At 55.2% G+C, this 22,895-nt stretch overlaps 4 protein-coding genes across 5 annotated transcripts in view; 3 read left to right on the top strand and 1 right to left on the bottom strand.

The window, feature by feature from the left end:
* Positions 1 to 22,895, bottom strand: part of neurod1 (neuronal differentiation 1) — a 134,301-nt gene that overhangs the window by 67,728 nt on the left and 43,678 nt on the right. The gene's annotated exons all lie outside the window — the stretch shown is intronic.
* Positions 15 to 6,277, top strand: cwc22 (CWC22 spliceosome associated protein homolog). Of its 2 annotated transcripts, none has more exons than XM_061286707.1 (20): positions 15 to 202; positions 403 to 447; positions 642 to 847; positions 1,261 to 1,661; positions 1,771 to 1,923; positions 1,994 to 2,122; positions 2,289 to 2,457; positions 2,584 to 2,637; positions 2,720 to 2,855; positions 2,949 to 3,155; positions 3,323 to 3,385; positions 3,643 to 3,738; positions 3,829 to 3,910; positions 4,037 to 4,097; positions 4,183 to 4,260; positions 4,343 to 4,495; positions 4,627 to 4,754; positions 4,839 to 4,940; positions 5,016 to 5,173; positions 5,275 to 6,277. In XM_061286707.1, the coding sequence occupies exons 2-20, from the start codon at positions 405 to 407 to the stop codon at positions 5,643 to 5,645; spliced, it is 2,790 nt and encodes a 929-aa protein (XP_061142691.1). In that variant the 5' UTR covers positions 15 to 202; positions 403 to 404; the 3' UTR covers positions 5,646 to 6,277. The 2 variants fall into 2 exon arrangements, with proteins under 2 accessions (XP_061142691.1, XP_061142690.1); XM_061286706.1 differs by having other exon boundaries at positions 639 to 847.
* On the top strand, positions 9,265 to 19,322 carry LOC133160060 (ecto-NOX disulfide-thiol exchanger 1-like). The gene is made up of 13 exons (XM_061287606.1): positions 9,265 to 9,351; positions 13,101 to 13,146; positions 13,358 to 13,459; positions 14,493 to 14,567; positions 14,628 to 14,834; positions 14,928 to 15,203; positions 15,785 to 15,997; positions 16,253 to 16,359; positions 16,733 to 16,948; positions 17,865 to 17,969; positions 18,040 to 18,232; positions 18,302 to 18,387; positions 18,513 to 19,322. The coding sequence occupies exons 2-13, from the start codon at positions 13,134 to 13,136 to the stop codon at positions 18,642 to 18,644; spliced, it is 1,725 nt and encodes a 574-aa protein (XP_061143590.1). The 5' UTR covers positions 9,265 to 9,351; positions 13,101 to 13,133; the 3' UTR covers positions 18,645 to 19,322.
* The window catches only part of ttn.2 (titin, tandem duplicate 2), a 163,089-nt gene continuing 160,146 nt past the window's right edge, over positions 19,953 to 22,895 (top strand). The window contains exons 1-4 of the mRNA XM_061286865.1: positions 19,953 to 20,129; positions 21,690 to 21,801; positions 21,878 to 22,081; positions 22,474 to 22,847. Of these exons, the coding sequence (XP_061142849.1) occupies positions 21,708 to 21,801; positions 21,878 to 22,081; positions 22,474 to 22,847 (672 nt within the window). The 5' untranslated portion in view covers positions 19,953 to 20,129; positions 21,690 to 21,707. The remainder of the gene's footprint in view (positions 20,130 to 21,689; positions 21,802 to 21,877; positions 22,082 to 22,473; positions 22,848 to 22,895) is intronic.

Here is a 22,895-nt window from a genome sequence, read left to right as displayed (position 1 = left end):
CGGACGTCGTCATTGTCGGCAGGAACGTGACCCGGAAGCTATTCGAGCGAAAGCAAGCGCCCTTTATCGGCCGTCGTTGCTTTTTGTATCTCTCTGATTGAGCAGCGGGGAAAGGCTCAAGCTGGATGCTTACATTCGCAACTTAACAGAAAAACGTCCAGGAAGGTGATAGAAGACGAGAGACTAAAGAATTCAAAACAGGGTAAGTCCCTCCGAGCCAAGTTTGGCGCCGATAGCCTTAAGCTTGCTAGCTTTAGCACAAGCCAAGACACGGTGGAGAAAGGCGAAAATCAGACCAGAAAATGTGTTGTTTTGCCTCTCTATCTGTTCAATCACGACCACTCTTTTGTAACTTTTAGTGTTGGTCCGCTTTCATGCCTGGATTTGTCATGTGCGTTTCAGAAATGGAGCGCCCAAGCACGAGTCCTGCGCAGAAACAACACAATGGTAAGTTGCACGGCCGATGTCCTATTTAGGAATGGACCGCTCGCTGTGTTCACATGCTCACATATTGAACCTGTGACACTATGTACCCACGTTTGGCATCCTTCGTTTGCGTGCACACACCTTTGAGGCCAAATAGATGCAAGTGTTTACCATCATGTGGGATTATAGAAGTTGCTTTTTTGTGATTTCAGAAGAGTCGGACGAGGATGCTGAGCGCCAGCGAGATTCCCCTCTTCTTGACAGTCCAAACCAAAAAGAACAAGTAGGAGGCGGTGGCGGGGATGCGGCCGGCGGTCGGGCAGGAAGCGGCGGCGGCAGCAGCAGCGGCAGCAGCAGCAGCAGCGAGGATGAACATCACGTTGCCATGAGGAAGATCAGGAGCAGCGTGGCTCACGTCACGGTACGTGCGACCAAGGCCAGCCGGGCGGGGCACTCGTGTGTTTGCCATCTGTGTTTTTCCTGCCAAAATTAACTCCATAATATCGCCGCGGTGCAACCAGCAAAACTCTTGTGCGCTTTTAGAGAGGACTCTTAGGAGGAGCAGATGCGATGCGGGCACTCCACGACCCGCTCACTGAGAACATTGAGAGCTCGCGCTTCAATTTGGCTCCTAACGGGAGACAACCTGGTGTGGGCTGGAGGACCCCTCACGGGTTTAAGAATGACTGTAATCTTTTGATTGTGACGACATGATTGAAGAACATCATTTTGGGCTCAGACACGCCGCCGTAATACACGCCGGCGCCCCCGCCTGTGGCCTCACACACTTGTGGAATCGGAAAGCTTTTGAAACGGGCCCGTGCTTGTGCGCAGAGGGCTGCAGAAGAGCCGCCGGCCGATATCGGACAACCTGACGGGTCCCCGTCCAGAAGCGCTGGATCTGTGGGACGGGACGGATCCGGGTCGACGAGCCCGGAGAGATCCGCGGGGCTCGATCGGTCTAGGGGACGAGAGCGGTCTGGAGGTCACGAGCGGTCCGGGTCCAGGCGACGAGAACGGTCCAGAGGGCGAGAGCGGTCCAGGTCCAGAGGGCGAGAGCGGTCCAGGTCCAGAGGGCGAGAGCGGTCCAGGTCCAGAGGGCGAGAGCGGTCCAGGTCCAGAGGGCGAGAGCGGTCCAGAGGGCGAGAGCGGTCCAGAGGGCGAGAGCGGTCCAGAGGACGAGAGCGGTCCGGGTCCAGAGACCGTTACGGTTCTGACAGAAGCCGGCACCCTCGGTAAGAAGCTCGGCCAGCAACCTTAGGAGTCGTCATAATGCAGATTTTGGGCGCCGTGTTTTGAACATCTGAAGTTGCGGCATAAATTGCCTCGCCCGTGTCCCCTCAGGGATCGTCGCGGCCGCTCCCCCTCGGCCAACGGTGATCCGCCGGCCAAGAAGAAGAAGGAGGAGCTGGACCCCATCTTGACCCGGACGGGCGGCGCTTACATCCCGCCCGCCAAGCTGCGCCTGATGCAGCAGCAGATCACCGACAAGAGCAGGTAGGCCGCTGTCCTTTTACGTGCTGGTGTAAGAGAGGCTGACCCCGTCCCCCCGCCCGCTCGCTCGCAGCTTGGCCTACCAGAGGATGAGCTGGGAGGCGCTCAAGAAGTCCATCAACGGTCTCATCAACAAAGTCAACGTGTCCAACATCGTCAACATCATCCAGGAGATCCTGCAGGAGAACATCGTCAGGGGCAGGTCAGAGCCCCAGCCCACGCAGACAAACAAATCAAAATGCCAGCTAAAGTGCAGCGCTTGACGCGGCGGCTCCAGGGAACGCCGTCCTCTGCTTTTGCTGGCTCGATTTGAACCCCTTTGAACGTGCCCGAGACGCATCCCGATCTCTCCGCTCCGGTGTGCCCAGGGGTCTGCTGTCGCGCTCGGTGCTGCAGGCGCAGGCGGCGTCTCCCATCTTCACGCACGTCTACGCCGCCGTGGTGGCCATCATCAACTCCAAGTTCCCGCAGATCGGCGAGCTCATCCTCAAGCGGCTCATCCTCACCTTCAGGCGCGGATACCGGCGCAACATCAAGGTGGCGCTCCGCCCTCTTTTGGGAACCGCACGTTCACACCATTTGCATTTGCCCAAAAATGTCCCCTTTTCCTCTCCTTCAAATCGGATTCTGTCATTTTACAAGAAGCGCGCCTTTCTTTTCCAGCAACAATGTCTGACATCATCCAAGTTTGTGGCCCACCTGATCAACCAGAACGTGGTACGTACGGCGTACGTGTGTGTGTGTGTGGGGGGGGGGGAGGAATGCTCGTGCGCGTCTGATGTCTGGTCCGGCCGGGCAGGCCCACGAGGTTCTGTGCCTGGAGATGCTGACGCTGCTTCTGGAGCGGCCCACCGACGACAGCGTGGAGGTGTCCATCGCCTTCCTCAAGGAGTGCGGCCTCAAGCTCACCGACGTCTCCCCGCGCGGCATCAACGGTGAGCTCCTCCCCTCTCCTAGGTGTTGACGTTCAGTAACAGGTGGCAAGTTTGCGGTCGGCTTACGGCGGCGCTGCCTTGTCTCGCTCGCAGCCATTTTCGAGCGCCTGCGCAACGTCCTGCACGAGTCGGCCATCGACAAGCGCGTGCAGTACATGATCGAGGTGATGTTCGCCATCCGCAAGGATGGCTTCAAGGACCACCCCGTCATCCCCGAGGGTCTGGACCTGGTGGACGAGGACGACCAGTTCACGCACATGCTGCCGCTGGACGACGACTACGACGGCGACGACGTCCTCAGTGAGTCGTTGGCGGCGAGACGGGCCGAGGCCCCGCCCCGGCCGACGTCTTGTTTTGCTTTTGTGTGGCCGGCTTCCGTTTCACCTAAGGATGACCTTGTTGACAAAGAAATGTCAACGACCAAAGCCTTTGGCGGCGTGCGCAATAATAAACGTGCGTGTGTGCAGATGTGTTCAAGATGGACCCCAACTTCGAGGAAAACGAGGAGAAGTACAAGACGCTGAAGCGAGGTAAGCCGCTGCCGCTCCAGGCGCTCCCATTTGGCTCTAATGCAGCGTCAACAGTCGGCTTGCGCCTCTTCCCCTCCCCTCTGCGGGCGGACGTCCGCTCAGGTGGCGCTCAAAAAAAAACAAAAAAAAAAAAAAACAATTGTGGATGAAGCGCACGGCCCGACTTTGAAGCTCAGCGGTGCCGGACGTTTGAATAAGATGCCCGAGCGGGAACGAGGCAGATGCAACTTTGCAAAACAACTTTGTCCCGCTGGCAGACATCTTGGACGAGGGCAGCGGCGACTCGGGGGAGGAAGACGACAGCGACGACGACCAAGATGAGGAAGATGGCGACGGCAAGCCCGAGGGGGAAGGTGAGACGCTCGGCTCGGCTCGGCCCGGCCCGGCCCGGCCCCTGCTTCTGCTTCTGCTTGTGATGATGACCACACGCAATATGGCTGCAGACGAGAAGGTGACCATCTTGGATCAGACGGAGGTCAACTTGGTGGCCTTCAGGCGGACCATCTACCTTGTCATTCAGTCCAGGTCTCACACACACACACACACACACACACACGGGCATCATGTGGCCACGTTGCGCTCGGGAGGGAAAAGCAAACGAGATCAATTCATCGTGAGAGTGTTTGCTGCTTGACTTCCTTCCTTGTGCAGTTTGGACTTTGAGGAGTGTGCACACAAGCTCATCAAGATGGACTTTCCCGATAGTCAGACGGTAACACACACACATGCACAAACACACACGCGGTTGTTTGTCAAAGCGCTCATGTGTCAACGTGTGTGTGTGTGTGCGTGCGCAGAAGGAGCTTTGCAACATGATTCTAGACTGCTGTGCTCAACAGAGGACTTACGAGAAGTTCTTTGGTCTGCTGGCAGGGGTGAGACGCGCCAATCGGAAGCGCTGCCTTCCGTCAACGGGCCGCCTCGCAATTGTCACACAAATGTTTTTGATTTTTGCAGAGGTTCTGCCTGCTGAAGAAGGAGTACATGGAGAGCTTTGAGGCCATCTTTGCCGAGCAGTACGAAACCATCCACCGTCTGGAGACCAACAAGCTGAGGAACGTGGCCAGACTCTTTGCGCACCTCCTTTACACCGACTCTGTGCCGTGGAGCGTAAGCAGCCCAAAATCCTTTGCCCGGCTGGGCTGGGCTGGGCTCGGCTCAGCTCGGGCTCGGGTCCGGTTCCGTACAAAGCTGGAGCGCGCCCGCCTTAAGCCGATGGCCGTCTGCGCTCGCCTTTGTAGGTTCTGGAGTGCATCAAGATCAGCGAGGAGACCACCACCTCCTCCAGCAGGATCTTTGTCAAGATTCTCTTCCAGGAGCTCTGCGCCTACATGGGCCTGCCCAGACTCAACCAGCGCTTCAAGGACATGTACGTACCGCTTGCTTGCTTGCTTGCTTGCTTCCGTCCTTCCTCCCCCCCCAAGCCCGACTTGAACCCGTCTGTGTCTGGCAGGACGCTGCAGAGCTTCTTTGAAGGCCTCTTCCCTCGCGACAATCCCAGGAACACCCGATTCGCCATCAACTTCTTCACCTCCATCGGCCTGGGAGGCCTGACGTAAGTCACCGAGCGAGACGCACTGTCCCTTTGGCTTTGCTCGCCTCCACGCCGCTTGCCCCCCCCTCGTTCCAGGGACGAGCTGAGGGAACATCTGAAGAACGCCCCCAAGATGATCATGACTCAGACCCAGGAAGTGGAATCTTCCGACTCCTCGTCCGACGAATCGGATTCGTCCTCGTCCAGCAGCAGCAGCGGCAGCAGCAGCAGCAGCAGCAGCAGCAGCAGCTCAGGTGCCTGCCCCCGACGCCTCCCGTCACAGCCTTTGCTCACTTGCCACCACCGTGGCCGCTTGCTTCCATTGACGTGTGTTTTCTCCCAAACGCCCTTCCAGACTCGGACGGCAAACGCAGGAAGAAGAAGACGAGGAAGCAGAAAGGACAAAGTGACAAGAAGAAGAATAAGAAGAAGTTTTCGACGGCAACCGTGAGAAGGGAAAGCGAGACGACCGAGCCCCATCGTGAGCGCGGGGGGCGGGACCAAGACGAGAAGGGGCGGTCGCGCAAAAGGGAGCCGGAGAAGCAGGAGAGGGAGGACGGGCATCGGAGGGACCCGGAGAAGCAGGGGAAGGAGGACGGGCATCGGAGGAACCCGGAGAAGCAGGAGAGGGAGGACGGGCATCGGAGGGACCGGGACAAACGAGGGAGGGGCAGAGCGGAGGAGCGCAATGAGGAGAGAGAGCGGGACGACCGGAGGCGGCACTGAACAACGTTGCCAGACAAAACAGCGGTCACACTTCCACCTTTGCCACGTGAGCGGAACTCGTGCGGATCTGCCTCGGAACACCAAACGCGACACTTTGATCCAATAATGCCAGCGCTCAGCCAAAAGGGGCCAGTGACCATTCAACACTTATGGATGGATGGATGGATGGCACAACAGATGTTCCACTTCCATCGACATTTGAAAACAACAACAACAACAACAACAACAACCCTTTTCATTGTCCATCGCTTTCGACACCCACCCGGCTGAAAGATGCCGAGTTGACACACACACGCACACGCACACACACACGCACTCATGATTATTCCTTTGGGGGAAGTTTTGAGAGCCGGGTGTATGCTGTACCCCCAACAAGTAGGCCTGCCTGCTATGCTCCATTACAACCATTTCAACCAAATCAAAATAATTGAAACAAAGAGCTGCATGACAGGTGGAAGTGTTGATCGTATCCAGAAGCTTGCGGTGCGGGACGTTCAAATGGTTCCAAACGCCGCCAGTGCATTGTTTCTACCCGAGCCATATTTCCTTGTCTTTTTTTAGAATGGAAAAACGTTGTCTCCTAACTTTTATATGCCCTGATAATAAAACAGCCCACATGTCTGGTATCATAAGTGCACGTCTGATGTTGGGAGTCAGCCATCGTGCCATCTGGAACCCAAAATACGGGGCAAGCATGGTTGTTAATAATTTGAACCCATTTGTTACTCAACCAACACTATTGTGTCTTTTGTCTCAATTATTTAGTGCGTCTTGTATGATAAAGTAAAATGAAGAACTTGATCAACATATGCTCGGGACGTTTGTAAAGCGTGACTTGTTTAGGAATGTTCAACGTCGTCATTGTGTCGCGAGGTGACGTGTTTCTCCATTTAAACGAAGGCGGGGCCAGTTATTTCCTCACTTGACGTGGAAAATTGTGATTTCCTGTTTTGCGGAATTGGGATTGGAGGTCAAACACGGACGTCTCTTTTTTTAAACTTCTAAAAAAACTGCACTTTTTAAAAGTCGTCATCCTGACGCGGGATGAAATAATCCTTTCACCCCTCAGATTTAAACGGAAAGGGAGGGGGGCGCTGTCGGTGACGTACTTCCGTACATGCGCGTGCTCGCCAAGAGACTTTCCAGCTCACTTCTAGTGATGTGCACTCCAGTTCTTTTAAGTGAACTGAATCCCTAGAATCAGTTCACTCGAAAGAGTCGTTCAAACGAATCGTTCAACGAATCGTACCAACCCCCCTCCCACACACACTGATCCTTTTTTTTTTTTTTTTGTAACTTCAATAACACACACAACTAAGCAATACACTAGACAGAAAACAATCAAGTTAACACACTGTGATGTCGACAACGGCAACGCACACATTTTTCTCTATATTACAAAATACCGTGGGAACAACATATACGTCAAACAATACAACTACAAAAAATATATATATAATATATATATTATATAATAATACTATTCACGCATTTCTTTCTATAATACAACACCTACACAAGTGGTGGCTCGTGAGTGAACGATGGGCTCAAAAGAACGAATCTTATCAGTGAACGGGAGTGACCGAATCACTTCTAAAGTGATTCGTTCTTTTTTCAGTTCATATGACTTCAACCAGTAGGTGTCGGTAACGCCCATTGAAGCTGGTGCCACCTCGCCGTAAAACAAAACGAAGAAGAAATTGACGTCCCTTCCCCTTCACGAACGAGTCGCGAATTGCATTTCCAGTTCACCAAGGAACGAATCTGTGAGTGGCCGAATGAGTGATTCCTATTTCCAGTTCATCGCGAGAATGGATCAGTGAGGGAACGATTCGTGATTTTCCCGTTCGCGAACGACTCAATGGGTCAACCGCCTTCCTTCCCTTCCCCCGTGCGTGCATCCACGGATCAGTCAGTGAACGTGTTGCGTCGTCTCCCTCCTGGCGTCAACTGTGTAAGGCAGAATGTCGATTTACGATTTGCCAAGGAAAGAAAGAAGCACCACTTCTTTTATGGGCTAACGGCTAACTTTCTTGCATGAAGGGATACGCCGTTATGCAACAACGGGGAGATTAGGCTTCTCTTTGGGGAATCTTGATTTTAGAACACTTAAAATAGCGTGGATGCATATATACGCCTAAATATTATCCAATATGTCTACTGCAATTTCACATTGGATTGCTGGTTTGAAATTTACTTTTAATATTATCATTATTATTTTTAATAAACATTTGTGTTAAAACTTGTCTGGTGTTTTATTCCTTGTTTTTATATTCGCTAATTAAAACGTAAAAATCAGACATTTGGTTTACTTGCTTTATTTTATTTATTTATTTTTTTGAAATCAGACATTTGGTTTACTTGCTTTATTTGACAATATGTGTAGGTACACCTCATGGACACTTCAATAGGTACACTACATGAGGTAAAAACAAAAAGAATAAATAAATAAAGGGTTAATTGCACAATAAGACGCATTTAGGTATATCTTCACACCTGGGATCCAACCAAGTCCTTACCGAGCAAGAGCCCATGTCATTAACCTAGCAGCCCATGGTCATCTGCACTGTTTTGTACTAGTGATGTGCATTCCAGTTACCTAAGAATCTTTAGAATCGGTTCACTCAAAATATTTGTTCAAAAAAATCGTTCACCGAATCATTCGCTACACTTTTTTTTTTTGTACCTCGTGTAGTGTACCTGTTGTAGTGTCCACGAGGTGTAGCGAATCACAGGCCACTTCAATAGGGAAAAAGCTTAAGTGAAAAGTGCCACACCCGCCCTCACCCCCACTTTCTGATTGGTTGTTTGAGCTGTGTTGGTGGAGAGAGTGGGGAGCGCCAGGTTCCTGGGGGTGCATATCAGTGAGGATCTCTCCTGGTCCACCAACACTGCATCACTGCATGGCAAAGAAGCGGCCCAGCGCCGCCTGTACTTCCTGCGGAAACTCAGGCGAGCGAGCGAGCGCTCCTCTGGCCGTCATGACTACATTTTACCGCGGCACCATTGAGAGCGTCCTCTCTCTCTCCAGCTGTATTGCTGTTTGGGGTGGCAGCTGCACTGACTACAACTTGAAGGCCCTGCAGCGCATAGTGAACACGGCCGGTAAGATGATTGGTGCTTCACTCCCCTCCTTGAAAGACATTTACACCTGCCATCTCACCTGCAAGGCGACCACGATTGTGAATGATGTGAGTCACCCCGCTCACTCTTTGTTCGATCTTCTGCCCTTTGGGAAGGATCCTGATCCTGAACTCGCTTCCCCGTTCTGCGTAGCGTCCCGTACTTTTGCGCTATGCTTGCTGGCTCCGTTTTGCTCCTCTTATTTATTGTGTTATCTGTTTATTTATTATTGATTCATCACTCTTACTATTTATTGTTTGAATTTTTGCCTTCTTGTTTTATATTGTGTCGCTTACTTGTATGTCTATGTCTCGTCACCGTGGGATAGAGAAACCGTAATTTCGGTTTCTTTGTGTGTTTTGACATGTGAAGAGATTGACAATGAAGCTGACTTTGACTTCATCAATAATAACGATAACAATTGAACACATCATGAGAGAATGAGGATGAGGATGATGATGATGATGATGATGATGCACGGCCCGCCCGTGTGTGCGCATCCCCGCGGGCGGACGTGCGCGCGACCGCGCAGCGGCTGAAGCTCCTCTTGGCGCGCTTCATCGTCGTCGCGTTCCTGGCCGAGGTAAGCTACGCAAGTGACGTATGGAGCAGGAGCGCGATGGATGGTTTGACTTTGACGTCAATTGATGCTTAATTGAATGCAAGTCAGGCTCGGCTCGGCTCAGTGCCGTGCGCGCTCGTCACTCGCTTCTTGGTCGCTCGCGCCCGGTTGCTTTCGATGAGTACGCGCGTGCGCGTGCCTCTTGGTGGCAAAGTCGAGGAAGGGGGAAGAACCCTGCAAAGGGACTTTTTCGTCCCCCGCCGCCCGCCGGGTCGGCAGACACGCGCGCCGTCAATCGTGCGTGCGAGCAGATCGGGGCGCAAACCAACCGCGGAGGGGTGGGTGGGTGTGGGGGTCTATGTGACGTCATCTGCTGCGAGACGTCATGAAAAGTCAGCGGGGTGGTCTCGCATGACTCGAATCCCGACACTCGGTTCTCTAGGCTCACTTTGGCGACCAGTCCGTTGTCAGTTCGTAGCAACCGCGAGCAAGCAAGCAAGCAAGCAAGCAAGCAAGCAAGCAAGCAAGCAAGCAAGCAAGCTCAAGTTGGAAGGCTCAAAACATAAGCCACCCTTAGCTAAGCATTGTTTGACGACAAGTTTTGGTGAGCTACTGCTACACTTCTTGTTCTTCATCATCCTCATCCTCATCCTCCTCCTCCTCATCATCATCATCATTGTCATCATCACCACATACCACAAAGGGAACATTTTGCCCATGCACGCCACGTCACCTCGGAAGTGGACACATTTTAGCCGCGTGTCTGTCTGTCTGTCTGTCTGTCTGCCTGCCTACACGCATAACATATTCAGAGCGCTACTGTATGTGTTCGCTCAGCTATGTATTGTCTGCATGTGTTTGTATATATAGCTAGATAGGTCGATTTTTGATATACATATGGATATGAGCTAGCTGTATAGTTAGTGTATGTATATGTATACTACGTGGCAGACAGGGAGGCAGGCCTGAAGCTGGCTGACTTGCCAGCAGCAAGTAGCCAGCCGTGTGGACCTGCTCCTCTGTGGTGACAACATTTTAAGAGGCCTTGCCCCCCCATGTGACTAACCCAACCAATCGGCGGCGCTGTCGCCGAGCGTTTTTGTGTCGCAGAGGCGCCACTTTTGCTTTCTTTGCGCCTTCGTTTTCAAACTTCTCGTTGTGGTGGAGCGCGTGTGCGTCTCATCGACAAGAGCAGGAGCCGTCGGTCGCTCGCTCGGTCGGTCAAAACGGTGTCATGCCACGCACCCCGCCTAATATTCACTCAGAAGGCACAGCGGCGGAAAGAAAAGCAATAAATGGTTCTTTCCATTCAAAGGCTGGCGCACGCCATCCGTAATCCTCTTTGTGCGCGCGCTCGTTGCTGACTTGCAAAAGAAAAATGTGGCAGCCAAAGTGAAGAGGAAATGGACTTCTTGGATGTCGGCAACTTTGCCAAGGTCCTTTTGGAACAAACGCAAGGCCGACCTTGAGAGCGAGCGTAACTTGCAGAATTTGGAAGGAAGGAAGGAAGGAAGGAAGGAAGGAAGGAAGGAAGCACTTGAACTCTATTGACAAACATGAGCCATGAATGCGCTAGCTGTTAGCTTGACGTAAGGCTAGTAGCAGCGCCCAAACTCAAGTGGGGACGAGTGTAGCGATGTGTTTGTAGTGTTGTGTGTTGTGCGCATGACTGTTTGTAGTGTTTGTGGACTCTGTGTGTATCTATCCCATCTGACAACAGGAAGCGGTCGCCAGCCGGCACACCCAACCAAGCGGTTGCCAGCCAATCGCAAACTGACAAACAAGCAAGCAAGCAAGCATTTGCGCCCACACTCACGCCGACACGTCCTCCGACCAAATAATAGCGCTCCGCGAGTAATTTGTGTGCGGTGTCGTTAGCGACACGTGGCGTCACTCTAAACAGATGTCCACGGCCCCGCCCCTTCGGTGATGGACAGGCGACGTGGAAAGCGCCAGCGCTCGCGCTCACGCACTCTGACAAGTTGTCGCGGTGCGGCGGCAACAATGTGGCTCGTTAGCAGCAGGTGAGGACAAAGGCGGCGCTGCTGACCTTTATTTTGAAAAATCACTTCCAGCCTTTCAAGCACCTCAAAATGGTTCATCCTTCAAAGCATAAGCACGTGTCACCTTCACCATCGCGCAACATTTCTTTGTCTTTGACTTAATTTGCGTCAAGTGGAAGAAAGCGCAAGCAGAGAATGTTCAAACGAAGGAAGACAACTCAAGTGATTTTCATCTTCTAGGATGAAAGAGTGGGGGGGGGGGGGCAAACAGGTTGGGGGGGCCCAAAAGGCATACTGCGGAACCAGATATGGTGTAGCCTCACTTGGATCAGCTCTCTCTCTCGCTCTCTCTCTCTCTCTCTCTTCACATCCATGGCGGTAGTTTTTCTCTTCCCTCCTGTCGTTTTGGGTCCTCACGGGCGTCCATCTTGTTTATATTTCCACCTCTTTGTCCTCGCCTGCTGTCCTCACTGTAGCGCCCTCCCCACACACACGCGCACACGCGCGCACACGCGCGCACACACACACACACACACACATGCTGCACCCCTCCCCCACATCACATCTTGATCTATGCAGCGCATTGTGTGCAGCGGCACTGACGGAGCAGCGCGGTGCCAACTGGCGACCGGCAAACCACGCGCACTCTCCATCAAGGTGCAGTGAGCATTTGCAGCCACCAGACAAGGCACGCTTCCTGCTCCACACAGGAACCATGCCATGCCATGCCATGCCATGCCATGCCATGCCATGCCATGCCATGCCATGCCATGCCATGCCATGCCATGCCATGCCATCACCCTAATCGTCTTGGGTCGGCCTCCAAACTCAGGACCGAATTGAGAATTGGGAGCTGTGAAAGTGCCGGCGGTCTCGGCTCATTCGCACTTTCCCCATGAGGCTGTTGGTGTGCCGACGGCTTGCACGTCTTTTGCATGGGCGAGCCGGTGGCTTTGGGCCGAGCCATCCGTCCAAATCCAAGCCGCGTCCCCACGCGGCCGCTGCTGAAAGCTAAAAGGAAGAAGGACGCGACGACCACGCTTGCTCGCGAACGGCAGGTCAGGCTGGCCAGCCAGCCAGCTAGCGCTCCGCTTGGACGTGCCGCTCGGCCGGCCTTGATGCAAACACAAAGCGACAGCAGCAGCGGCGAGCCGCTTCCGCCCATCAGCTGGCTCGCCTGTCACACGCGCGTGCGTGCGTGCGCACTGTCGCTTTTCATTAGGCCACTCACTGTTAGCTTGTTTCTCGGCCGCGTCCGTTTGCTCCCGAGGAAATGCTGGGCTCACAACAAAAGTCAAAAACAACCAAATCGAGACAAGACAGACTGATAAATGGCCTTGTTTTTCGAGCAAAAGCAACGACGGCGAGCGTTGCGGTCGCTCGGCCCTCCCTCTTCGCAGTTGGCCGTGAAATTGCCCAGCGTTCCGCTTCAAGTCGTTTCTCCGATGGCAAAGCTTTGTTAGCCGCTAGTCGTTAACCACCAGTCTTTGTTAGCCGCGGTCTTTGTTAGCCGTCATTCGTTAGCCGCCAGTCGTTAGCAGGACAGCGGCTAATTGCCGTCACATCGCGCAGCAGGTAAGCGAACCGAGGGAGCGCACGTGCATGCGGGCTTTGACACCTTCCACTTGGAGTCTGCGGCGGCGCCGCCAAGCAAAATGGCTGACGCCCGACCAAAACGCTCCCTTCCTCCCCGCGCTCAGACGACCCAAATGAGACAGCATCAGCCGAAGAATCCTAACTTCACTTCTTCTCCTTCCTCTGGTCGAGCGCCTCCATGTCTCGCGTTTATCGGCCAGCGCGATGACTTCACGTGGTACGTCCCGAGAGCTGCGTGTGTCGTATGTGTGGGCGCTGCTTTGAATGCAACAGCGCGCTTGCCTGCCTGCCTGGCATGGCGTGGCGTGCCGTTTACGTTCGTTCATGCATGTGCATCTTTCCTACGTTTGCATGCACGTGTGCACTGACTGTGCAGCTGTGGTTTTGGGCGTGCACGTCTAAGTGTGTTTTACGTGCACTTCCCGCAGCCAATGGCGTGGCGCCTCCACCTGCGACGGGCAAGGCATCCCTGTTGCCGCAGCGACCGCTCGCCGCAGCCAACTTCCTGTACCCGGAGGCCAGTTCATCAGGTAGGCGGTTGTCAACCGACCATCACACTCGCAATGAGGCGCCGGTGAATATTCATGCGGCTAACGAGTCGCCTGCCACCAAAAAGGTGTCGCGCGTCGCACGCCTCGCCGGCGCCGATTAATCCGTCAAACGAAGCTAATTGGATGTCGGCGTCTTGTCTAAAACAAGCCGAAAGACTCCATCTGCAAAGCGGGGCCATTGTGCTCAGCGGGCGGGGAGGGCCGGTGTCAGGGTTAGGGCCCCATGACAATGGACAGGGCCGCTGTTAGGGGCCACGGGGCCATTTTGCACCCGTTGGCCACTGCAATCTTCTCTTTGCAGAGCCCCAGCATCGTCTGCACCACTTTAGCAGACGCGGCCTTTTGCATTGGGGAGGAGCGCGGCTTGCTGGCTGGCTTCCTTCGGGCTAAGCGAACGGTTGCAATTGAGCTGTCAGGGTTATCGCGCGCAACACGTTGATGAACGATCGGCGGCGGCCGAGGGCGCCGCCGCTCGCTCGTCATCATTAGCGGCGGGACGGAGAGCGGGCCTTTCTGCCGGCGTTGACTCGTTTATCTTCCCCCGTCGCTTTCCACCGCAGCCAGCGACTGCGCTTTTTATCTCCAGCGGCCGCCTTTTTTCCTCTTCGTCCTTTTCTTCTCTTGCTTATCACAGCTCACATGGCGTTTTTTTCTGCATGTGACTTTCGCTCTTCTTCAGTGGCGCTCAAAGGGAAAGCTTGACTTTGCTTTCCGGACGCGTTGCCTTCCCTTCCCAGTCCTGGAAAATTCTCCAAATGAAAGGCCAATTTGAATCACGTGCAGGCAAAATGCGGCGGAGGCTAAGATTTAGCTTTTCTCTTTTCTTCTCTTCTCTTCTCTTCTCTTCTCTTCTCTTCTCTTCTCTTCTCTTCTCTTCTCTTCTCTTCTCTTCTCTTCTCTTCTCTTCTCTTCTCTTCTCTTCTCTTCTCTTCTCTTCTCTTCTCTTCTCTTCTCTTCTCTTCTCTTCTCTTCTCTTCTCTTCTCTTCTCTTCTCTTCTCTTCTCTTCTCCAGGCTCGGCGGCGCACCTGCCCCCAGCCAAGGAGCTCATCCGCCTGAAGGGATGCACGCTCTTCCCGCCCAACGCCAGTAAGAGCGGCGGCGACGCCAGCGTATATTCTCCATTGTGACGGCGCCGCTGTGTGGTAGGGCTGCCCCCGCCGTCCACCCGGTCGCGGCCGCCCGGCTGCAAGACGGTGTTTGTGGGCGGACTTCCAGAGCGCGCCAGCGATGACATCGTCAGGGAGGTTTTCAGCTCCTGCGGCGACATCGTGGCCTTACGCAAAAGCAAGAAGAACTTCTGCCACATTCGATTCGGCGAGGAGTTCATGGTGGACCGGGCGCTCCGCTTGTCAGGTGACATAGCCAGCGACCGACACTGGCTGGTTGTAGCCGAAAGCGGGACAAATTGCACCAGCTCCTCTCAACTCGGTCTCTTTTGTCTCGCAGGCTACCGGCTTCATCTGGGCTCGGCGGACAAGAAAGACTCGGGCCGAATCCACGTGGACTTTGCGCAGGCTCGAGACGACTTGTATGAGTGGGAGTGTAAACAGAGACTGCTGCAAGGAGAAAAAGGCCAAGGACAGCAGGAGCCGCCGTCGTTGCTGCCGCTGCCGCCGCCGCTGCCGCCGCCGCCTCCGCCGCCGCCTCCGCCGCCGCCTCCACTCTCCCTCATGCCGCACTTCTCAGAGCAGGAGGCGGCCCTCTTGGCTGAGTGCCTGAAAGGTGAGAAGGGGGTTGGGGGCTGAGATGTTGGATAGAATCGGAGCAGGTTAAATGGAAATATTTTGGGTGGCCTACTCTGTTTGCGGAAGGCAGGCAGGCGCAGGCAGGCAGGCAGGCAGGCAGGCAGGCAGGCAGGCAGGCAGGCAGGCAGGCAGCCACGCAGGCAGCCACGCAGGCAGCCACGCAGGCAGCCACGCAGGCAGCCACGCAGGCAGCCACGCAGGCAGGCAGGCACACGCAGGCAGCTTCTTGTTCAAGGCACTCGCTCTTGTTGTGCTTTGTGCGCCGTGTTGTAAGACCTCGCTAATCTGCACTGGCGCTTTTGACGGGGCCGCCCCTAAAGGCTCCCTAATGCTTCGCCTCGCTGCTCCCATTGTCAGTCATATGAGCCCAGCCGGGGACTCGGCGCCGGCGGCCCCATCGGATGCCCGAGCTCCCGTGATGGCGCCTTCCATCACAGTCCACCAAAGGACTTGACGCCTCTTTGCTTGTGTACTGACGTCAGCAGGAAAAGCCAAAGCAAACGTCTGCATGTGTGTGTGTGTGCGTGCGTGCGTGCGCGCGCACACTCTCTCCACCAGACAAGCATCGGTTCAGCTGGGCCGCGTCGGTGCTTTTGTGGTGGCTGGACGGCGGGCAGGTGAACCGCGCCAGCGCCAACCACATGTACGCTTTGCTGCAGAGCGCCAACGCACACGCTGGACGACTGCGCAGAGACGCCGCCCAGCAGCGGCGGGTGCTGCGCAAGGCCAGGGCTGCCTTCCGCTGCGCCCTCGCCACCATCCTCCAGCAGTGTAAGAACAACACACACGCAAGCACACACACACACACACACACACACACACTTTTGGGAACGCCCGCCGACATTCGGCGTTGGGCACGCAAAGAAAGTCTTGAGAACGGAAAGCGGCCCGACCCATTGGTAAGTACCCGCGCACAGCCTGAGTACACAGTGTACGTCGTCAAGCGCTTGTGCTCCGTTTAGCATTTAGCACGGCGGAGCCCCGCAAACAGATTTCCCATGTCTCGCCCTTCCTCTCCGGCCCAAGTGGACCAGGTCTCGTCCGTCTTGGCGGCGTCGGGGCGACAAAAGTCTCGGGACCACTTCTCCAAAGCTCAGCGCAAGAACATTGACCTGTGGACAAGGCAGTGCCAGGTTGGTACCCGACGAGCGAGCGAGCGCCGGCGTCACGGTGGATGCCGGCGTCACGGTGGATGCCGGCGTCACGGTGGATGCCGGCGTCACGGTGGATGCCGGCGTCACGGTGGATGCCGGCGTCACGGTGGATGCCGGCGTCACGGTGGATGCCGGCGTCACGGTGGATGCCGGCGTCACGGTGGATGCCGGCGTCACGGTGGATGCCGGCGTCACTGAGCCCGACCCCCTCCATGACCCCAGTCTCGTTCACGCAAAAGTGAGGGGTCGCGATGATGGTGATGAAGGTGACAATGTCGCTGATGATGTAGGCGGCGACGAACGCAGCCTCGTCATGATGAAATTGCTGAAGGCGACGTTGACGTGTTCGCAGGCGGACAGCGAGCAGCTGTCGGGGCTCAGACGTCACCGTGACGACGAGGACGAGCCAGATCTTTTCAGGAAGAAGATGAAGATGGCCAAGATGAGCACGTGCGGCCACCGAGACGAAGAGGCTTTTGAGGAGGAGGAGGGGGAGGAGCTTCTGAGCCAGGAGGCGGAGCCGCGGAGGGGTGAGGCCTCCGTGCCGCCGCTGCTGCCAGCGCAACAGGTACTTGTCGTCCATTGTGTTTGCGTTGCTCGTGATCTATCTCCGTGTTGAATGCCCACCCTACACCCTAACCCTTTTAGAGAGCTGACAGGCTGGCTCCAGCTCCAGCTCCAGCTCCAGCTCCAGCTGCAGCTCCACCCTCCTTTTCATGCTCCACCTTGAACCAAAATGGACAATTTTCCTCACTGAAGCTGTCTTCATTTATATTTGTCGTCCCAAATTGGGCGCGCCAGGTCCCCGCCTGGTGGCCGTACGCGGTATTGCAGGCATCTCGCACTTTTGGTCCCGTTGCGGGTGTGCATGGATGGAGCACGTTAGCCACGATTGGACGAAACTGGCGGGACATTCCTGGACGCATCTGTCATTTCAAGTGTAAACAGCCAATCTTCCAAAGTCATTCCATTTTCATGGGATTGATTTGCATGTTCTCCCCGGGCCCGCGTGGGTTTTCTCCGGGCACTCCGGTTTCCTCCCACATCCCAAAAACATGCTTGGTAGGCCGATTGAAGACTCCAAATTGTCCCTAGGTGTGAGTGCGAGTGCAAATGGTTGTTTGTCTGGTTGTGTGCCCTGCGATTGGCTGGCAACCGGTTCAGGGTGTCCCCTGCCTACTGCCCGATGACTGATGGGATAGGCTCCAGCACACCCGTGACCCCTGTGGGGACTAAGCGGTTCAGAAAATGGATGGATGGATGGATGGATGGATGGATGGATGGATGGATGGATGATTTGGAAGCCCGGGCCAGTTTGGACTTGACTAAAAATCATTCCAAGCGGCCAAAGTGCCAGAACAACAACGGGTGCTGTGCCGTGCCGTGCCATGCCATGGTGCCGCCAGTAGATGCCGTCCCAATTGGCCTCCGTGTGCTCGTGCGTGCCTTGCGCGGAGTGACGTGGAGCCTTTGTCGCATGCCAGGTGTTGAGCTTGCGGGACGAGCCGGCGAGCGAGGAGGCGGAGCTACAGCGGGCCCGCACCCAAGCTCACTTCCTGGAGGGGGCGCCGCTGTTGCTGCAGCAGAGTGTACGGCGCTGCGGCCGCCGCCTCGCAAACTCCTTCCGGCTTCCTTCCTCAACTTGTTTGCCGGTGTCAGCAGGTGATGTGCGGCGGCGCGGAGCTGCGGGAGAAGGTCAGCGCTGCGCTCGGACCGCTCGGCTCATGTGCACATCAAGTGACGGGCGTGCCTGCGCCTGCGCCTGCGCCTGCCTTTTGGTCGTCGTCGGCTTGGCACGCGAGTGGAGAGATGGGAGGCGTCCTGGTGTCGGAGAAGGAGGCTCTGCTCCTGGGTAACGTATGCAAATGAGATGCTAATTTGACGAAACTGTGGCAATCACACCCGTTCCACCTTTGGCCAGGCGTGGTGTCGGCTTTCCTGCACGTTCATCCGTTCGGGGCCAACCTGGAATACTTGTGTTCCTACGTGCGCACGCTGGACTGCCAGGTGCGAGCGAGCGAGCGAGCGAGCGAGCGAGCAAGCAGAGCTCCCACACTTGTGGCGGCCTGTTACGCGTGCGTGCGCGTGCGTACGCGAGAATGGCACAAAAGGTGACGCCATCTTTGTATTAGGTGTCGTCGGGGCAGCTGGAGCGACTGATGGTGCGTCTGCCCCTCATGTTCCGTCAGGAGCTGAGCGGCGTGGGCGCCACGCTGGAGAAGCGCTGGAAGTTTTGCGGCTTCGACAGCCTCCGCTCCGGCTGAGGTCCGGCCGAGGGAGGTCCGCGTCTTTTCTTCTGGCTCGGTGTCGTGGAGGATGAGCGCCCGGAATTTGCGAGCGTATCGTCCTTCATCCTTCAAGTGCGAGTCGAGTTAGTAGGAGTCAGCTCAAAAGACTTGGCTGGAAGTCATAAAGGCGGAAGCGCTCGGGTTGCGGCCTCGCCGTTGCCCGGCGTTTGACGGTCTACTTTGTCGGCCCATTCAAACAAAAAAGCCGCCGCCAGTTTTGCCACTTTCTTTTTGCCGCCGGGCCTTTCCTTTTGAAGGTCTCATCTGAGCCCGCTCTGCCTCATTTCTCCAGCTGCTTCCTTGGTTTTTCCAGACGTGCATGGCAACCTCAACTTTGGACCGTGTGTTTTTGTTTCCAGCTCGCATCGTGTTTTCTTTCAATACTTTGTGTGTTCCAATTAGGAAGCAAAAGGACAAACCTTGCTTTGATGCACAAATATGGACAGAAGGCCCAAGTAAGCGCTGAGCTGAGCGAGGACCTGGTCATCTTCTGAAGCTTTATAAAGGCCCTCTCTATATTTAGCTCCATTGCTAATTCTGGTGCATCTACAGAAATGTTCCTTCATTGATGTGCGCTGTCCCTGTCTGTCGGTCGGTCTGTCCGTCCGTCCGCCCGCCCGCCCGTCTGTCTGTCAAATAAACTCATCAAACCATAGAAAAAGGCTCGTTGGACTCACCTTTGGCTCTCGACTCCTTTTCGTGAGCTGTTGTGCCATCTAGCGGCCTTTATGTGTGTTGCGTGCACCGCGCGTTCTCGTGTGCACGCACGCACACTCGGGAACGAGCCCGCATGATTAGAAGAGGTGCCCGCATGGGACGAAGCAAACTTTTGCCAGGACTGCGCTGTCTCGCGTTTTAAACTTTTGGGCCAGTAACAAGCAATCATTTGCATTTGACGACATGTGGTCGACAAGAACATGCCATGTACAAAGCCGTCATTTGCCGTATTGTGTTAGACGGGAAGCAGTTGAGGCAAGTCAAGAGCTGGACTCAAGGACGACAGAGAGAGAGAGAGAGAGCGAGAGAGCGGGGGGGGGGGGGGCAGGAGCGACATGACAACACGTGCAGGGCAAAAACAATAAAAAAATAAAAGGGATATAGGCGCTGGGAGGGGGTGTCGCGACTTTACAGATAGGAGCAGCTGTGCTGGACCACTTGTGTAAAGAAATGGCGCCCCCCCCCCCCGCCTAATGCGGCCAATGACCAATGCGCTGTGAATCCCTTTGACGTCACAGGGGTATAAAGGCCACCAGCGGAGCAGCCGGCTCTTCTGAGCAGGGTCAGCGTTCCGGGTCCGGACGCTAGCAAAACTACTCCCCGTCCAGGGCCGGTAGTTTTGTTTTGGGGGACTTCTTGGAGGAGCTTCCAAGTGAAGGGAAATCAAGCAGGAGAAGGAGGACCAGTGTACACCCCCACCCCGACCCATCCCCACTCCCCATCACCCCAGCCGGCACCCAACAAGTAAGTAACCCCTGTTTGACTCGCCGGACCAGATCGGTCGCCGGTTCGGCCGGTTCGGCCGGGCTCGGCCCGGGGGCGGGTGGTGCGGTGCGGTGCGGTGCGGTGCGGTGCGGTGCGGTGCGGTGCGGTGCGGTGCGGTGCGGTGCGGTGCGGTGCGGTGCGGTGGCGACTCATTCCCAGAATAGATGTGGAGCTGCGGGATGACTTTTTAAGGGAATGAATGGCCAAGCGCACATGCCACCTGTCAATCAAACTGAGGTGGGGGGGGGGGGGGCTATTTTTAGCGCCTGGTGTCCTGTGCAAAGACACCTTACCCCGCCACAGAGGGTTTTATTTTGAGGAGACGCAACAGCTGCACCAAATTTAACTCTGGTTCTTTGAGGAAAGAAAGCTATTTCTAGAAAAAAGCCTCCTGGCAACTTTTAGTTTTTGCAGAAACAAAACTATAATTTATTCTTTTTTTTTTTTTTAAACTAAGAATCAGAAAGCCAAAAAAGAAAGCCTTTGAATACATTCATGATTTTTCCCCAAACGAGATATATATATATATATATATATATATATATATATATATATATATATATAGTAGTATTCTTCACATTTGAATAAGAAGAAAAGAGACGCTTAAAGAAGTCCAAGGCAATTTTTCCATGAAAGTGGCTCATCATGCGTGAGGCCAAAGTGACAAAATAGAAATAGTCACACCTTACTTTGGTTTGACGATGCCCCCACCACCCATAACAGAATGGTCCGGAATTTGGATGAAAAGTGAGATGAATTGCCAGCATCATCAAAATGCTCATTTCCTTTTGAAAATCAAGATTCCCTAGCTTCCATTTCAGGAAAATGAAAAAGTCCTTGATGTTTTAAAGATGTGTTGTCATTCATCATCAGGAGAAAAAAGATGGCTTCCCCAATGCTAACTAACCACTTGCGGGGCTTTTGCCTTCTTTTTCTCTCCCGTCTTTGCTTTTTGGATGCCTTCCACGTCGGTGTTGAGCTTTGCTGGCGTTTTCTCGCTCGGGCCTGCTTTTGTTCTTCATTTGTCACCGTCGGACCGTTTGCAGCTACGAGCTAGCCTTCCTGTTTGCACCTTTGGCCACTCCAATCAAATTGGCCCAAGAGGCCGGACCAAATAGTCTGCAGGCGCGCTAGGTGGATGAGCCGGTCCGAGATAAAAAGTCAGGTGACCGCCGTTATCTCCGTGACGAGCGGCAGGCCCGATAACGCTTGGTCGGGCCTCTTGTACGGTCTCGGCGTCCTCGAAAGGGGATCGGAGAGCAAAGATACGCCTCGAACGAGCAACCGATGACGTCCATACACGCCGGGAAGTTTTTGTCTGCCCCTGGACCCGACCGAGCCGTTCTTCTGAGCATGGCCGCCGACAAGTTGAAAAACAAAAGCAAGCATCTGGCGAGGTCCGCGTGTCCAATGGAGTGAAGGAGTGGAGCTCTTTACAAGCCCTAGGCTTTGTCTCCCTCCTGCACAGTTATTGATATAATAATATGTGCTAAACAATAAACTAAACTAAAAACTAATGGCTGCCGCTGTCATTGTCAGGGAGCCGAGAGAGCCGCCATGTCGACTCAGCAGGCGCCGACTTTCACGCAGCCGCTTCAGAGCGTGGTGGCACTAGAGGGTAGTGCCGCCTCGTTCCAGGCGCAAGTGAGCGGTAAGACCCGTCCGTCTCTCCGTCCGTCCGCGACGCAGCTCGCCGTCTGACCCCGCTTGCCGTCCCCCCGGCCCAGGCGATCCGGTTCCCGAGGTGTCGTGGTTCCGCGATGGCCAGGTCCTGTCTACTGCCGCCTTGCCCGGCGTTCATGTCTCGTTCAGCGACGGCCGCGCTGTTCTGAGCATCGACGCCGCCACGCCCGCGCACGGCGGGAGGTTTTCCGTCCGGGCCACCAACGGAGCAGGACAAGCCACCAGCACCGCCGAACTCCTCGTAACAGGTGAGAGGTCGCCTTCGATGCCAGAAGTGAGGAAAGTACGCTGGGCTAGGCTCGGCCGAGACAGAGCCCCGTAGCGAGGAGCCAACGGCCAAGGCCAACGTTGACTTTGCTTTGAATGAAGCCAGTGTACATTTTTCGGATTTGATGAAATAGTAGTTGATCACCAGTTGCGCTTAGTACCACTTGACGGGGTGAAAAGTTTTTTGCCAAGATAAATGACTGATGGCGAGAAAAGTCCGTCACGCATTCGTCGACGCGCCGTCGTGGAATACAGTCTGCCGAGGAAAGCGAATCGAGAGCAGTTTGAAAGGAAGGAAAGACTCGGGCTTTTGCTCCAGTGTGGCTTTTGAGCGCCTGCGGCTCGTGTGACCCCCCCCCCCCCCCCCATGCAGCCGAGACGGCGCCACCCAACTTCCTTCAGAGACTTCAGAGCGCCTCGGTGCGGCAGGGCAGCCAGGTCCGACTGAGCGTCCAGGTCACGGGCATTCCGCCGCCCGTCGTCAAGTTCTACCGCGAGGGCGCCGAGATCCAGAGCTCGGCCGACTTCCGCATCGTCCGCGACGGTGACCGCTACAGCCTGCTGATCGCCGAGGCCTTCCCGGAGGACTCCGGGACCTACTCGGTGACGGCCAGCAACAACAGCGGCCGGGCCACGTCCACCGCCGAGCTGCTGGTCCAAGGAGAAGAAGCCGTCCCTGCCAAGAAAAGCAAGACCGTCGTCCTGGTCGCCACTGCCGGCGGAGCCTCTCAGACGGGAGTCCGCAAGGTGAGCCGCGCTCGCGCTTTCGCTCGCCCCCTCGTTTATGGACAAAAG

Source organism: Syngnathus typhle, linkage group LG9, assembly GCF_033458585.1.
Source record: "Syngnathus typhle isolate RoL2023-S1 ecotype Sweden linkage group LG9, RoL_Styp_1.0, whole genome shotgun sequence".
In the NCBI taxonomy this organism is placed as follows: domain Eukaryota; kingdom Metazoa; phylum Chordata; class Actinopteri; order Syngnathiformes; family Syngnathidae; genus Syngnathus; species Syngnathus typhle.
Note: the sequence above shows the minus strand (reverse complement) of the source record. Positions and strands in the feature narration are given on the sequence as shown.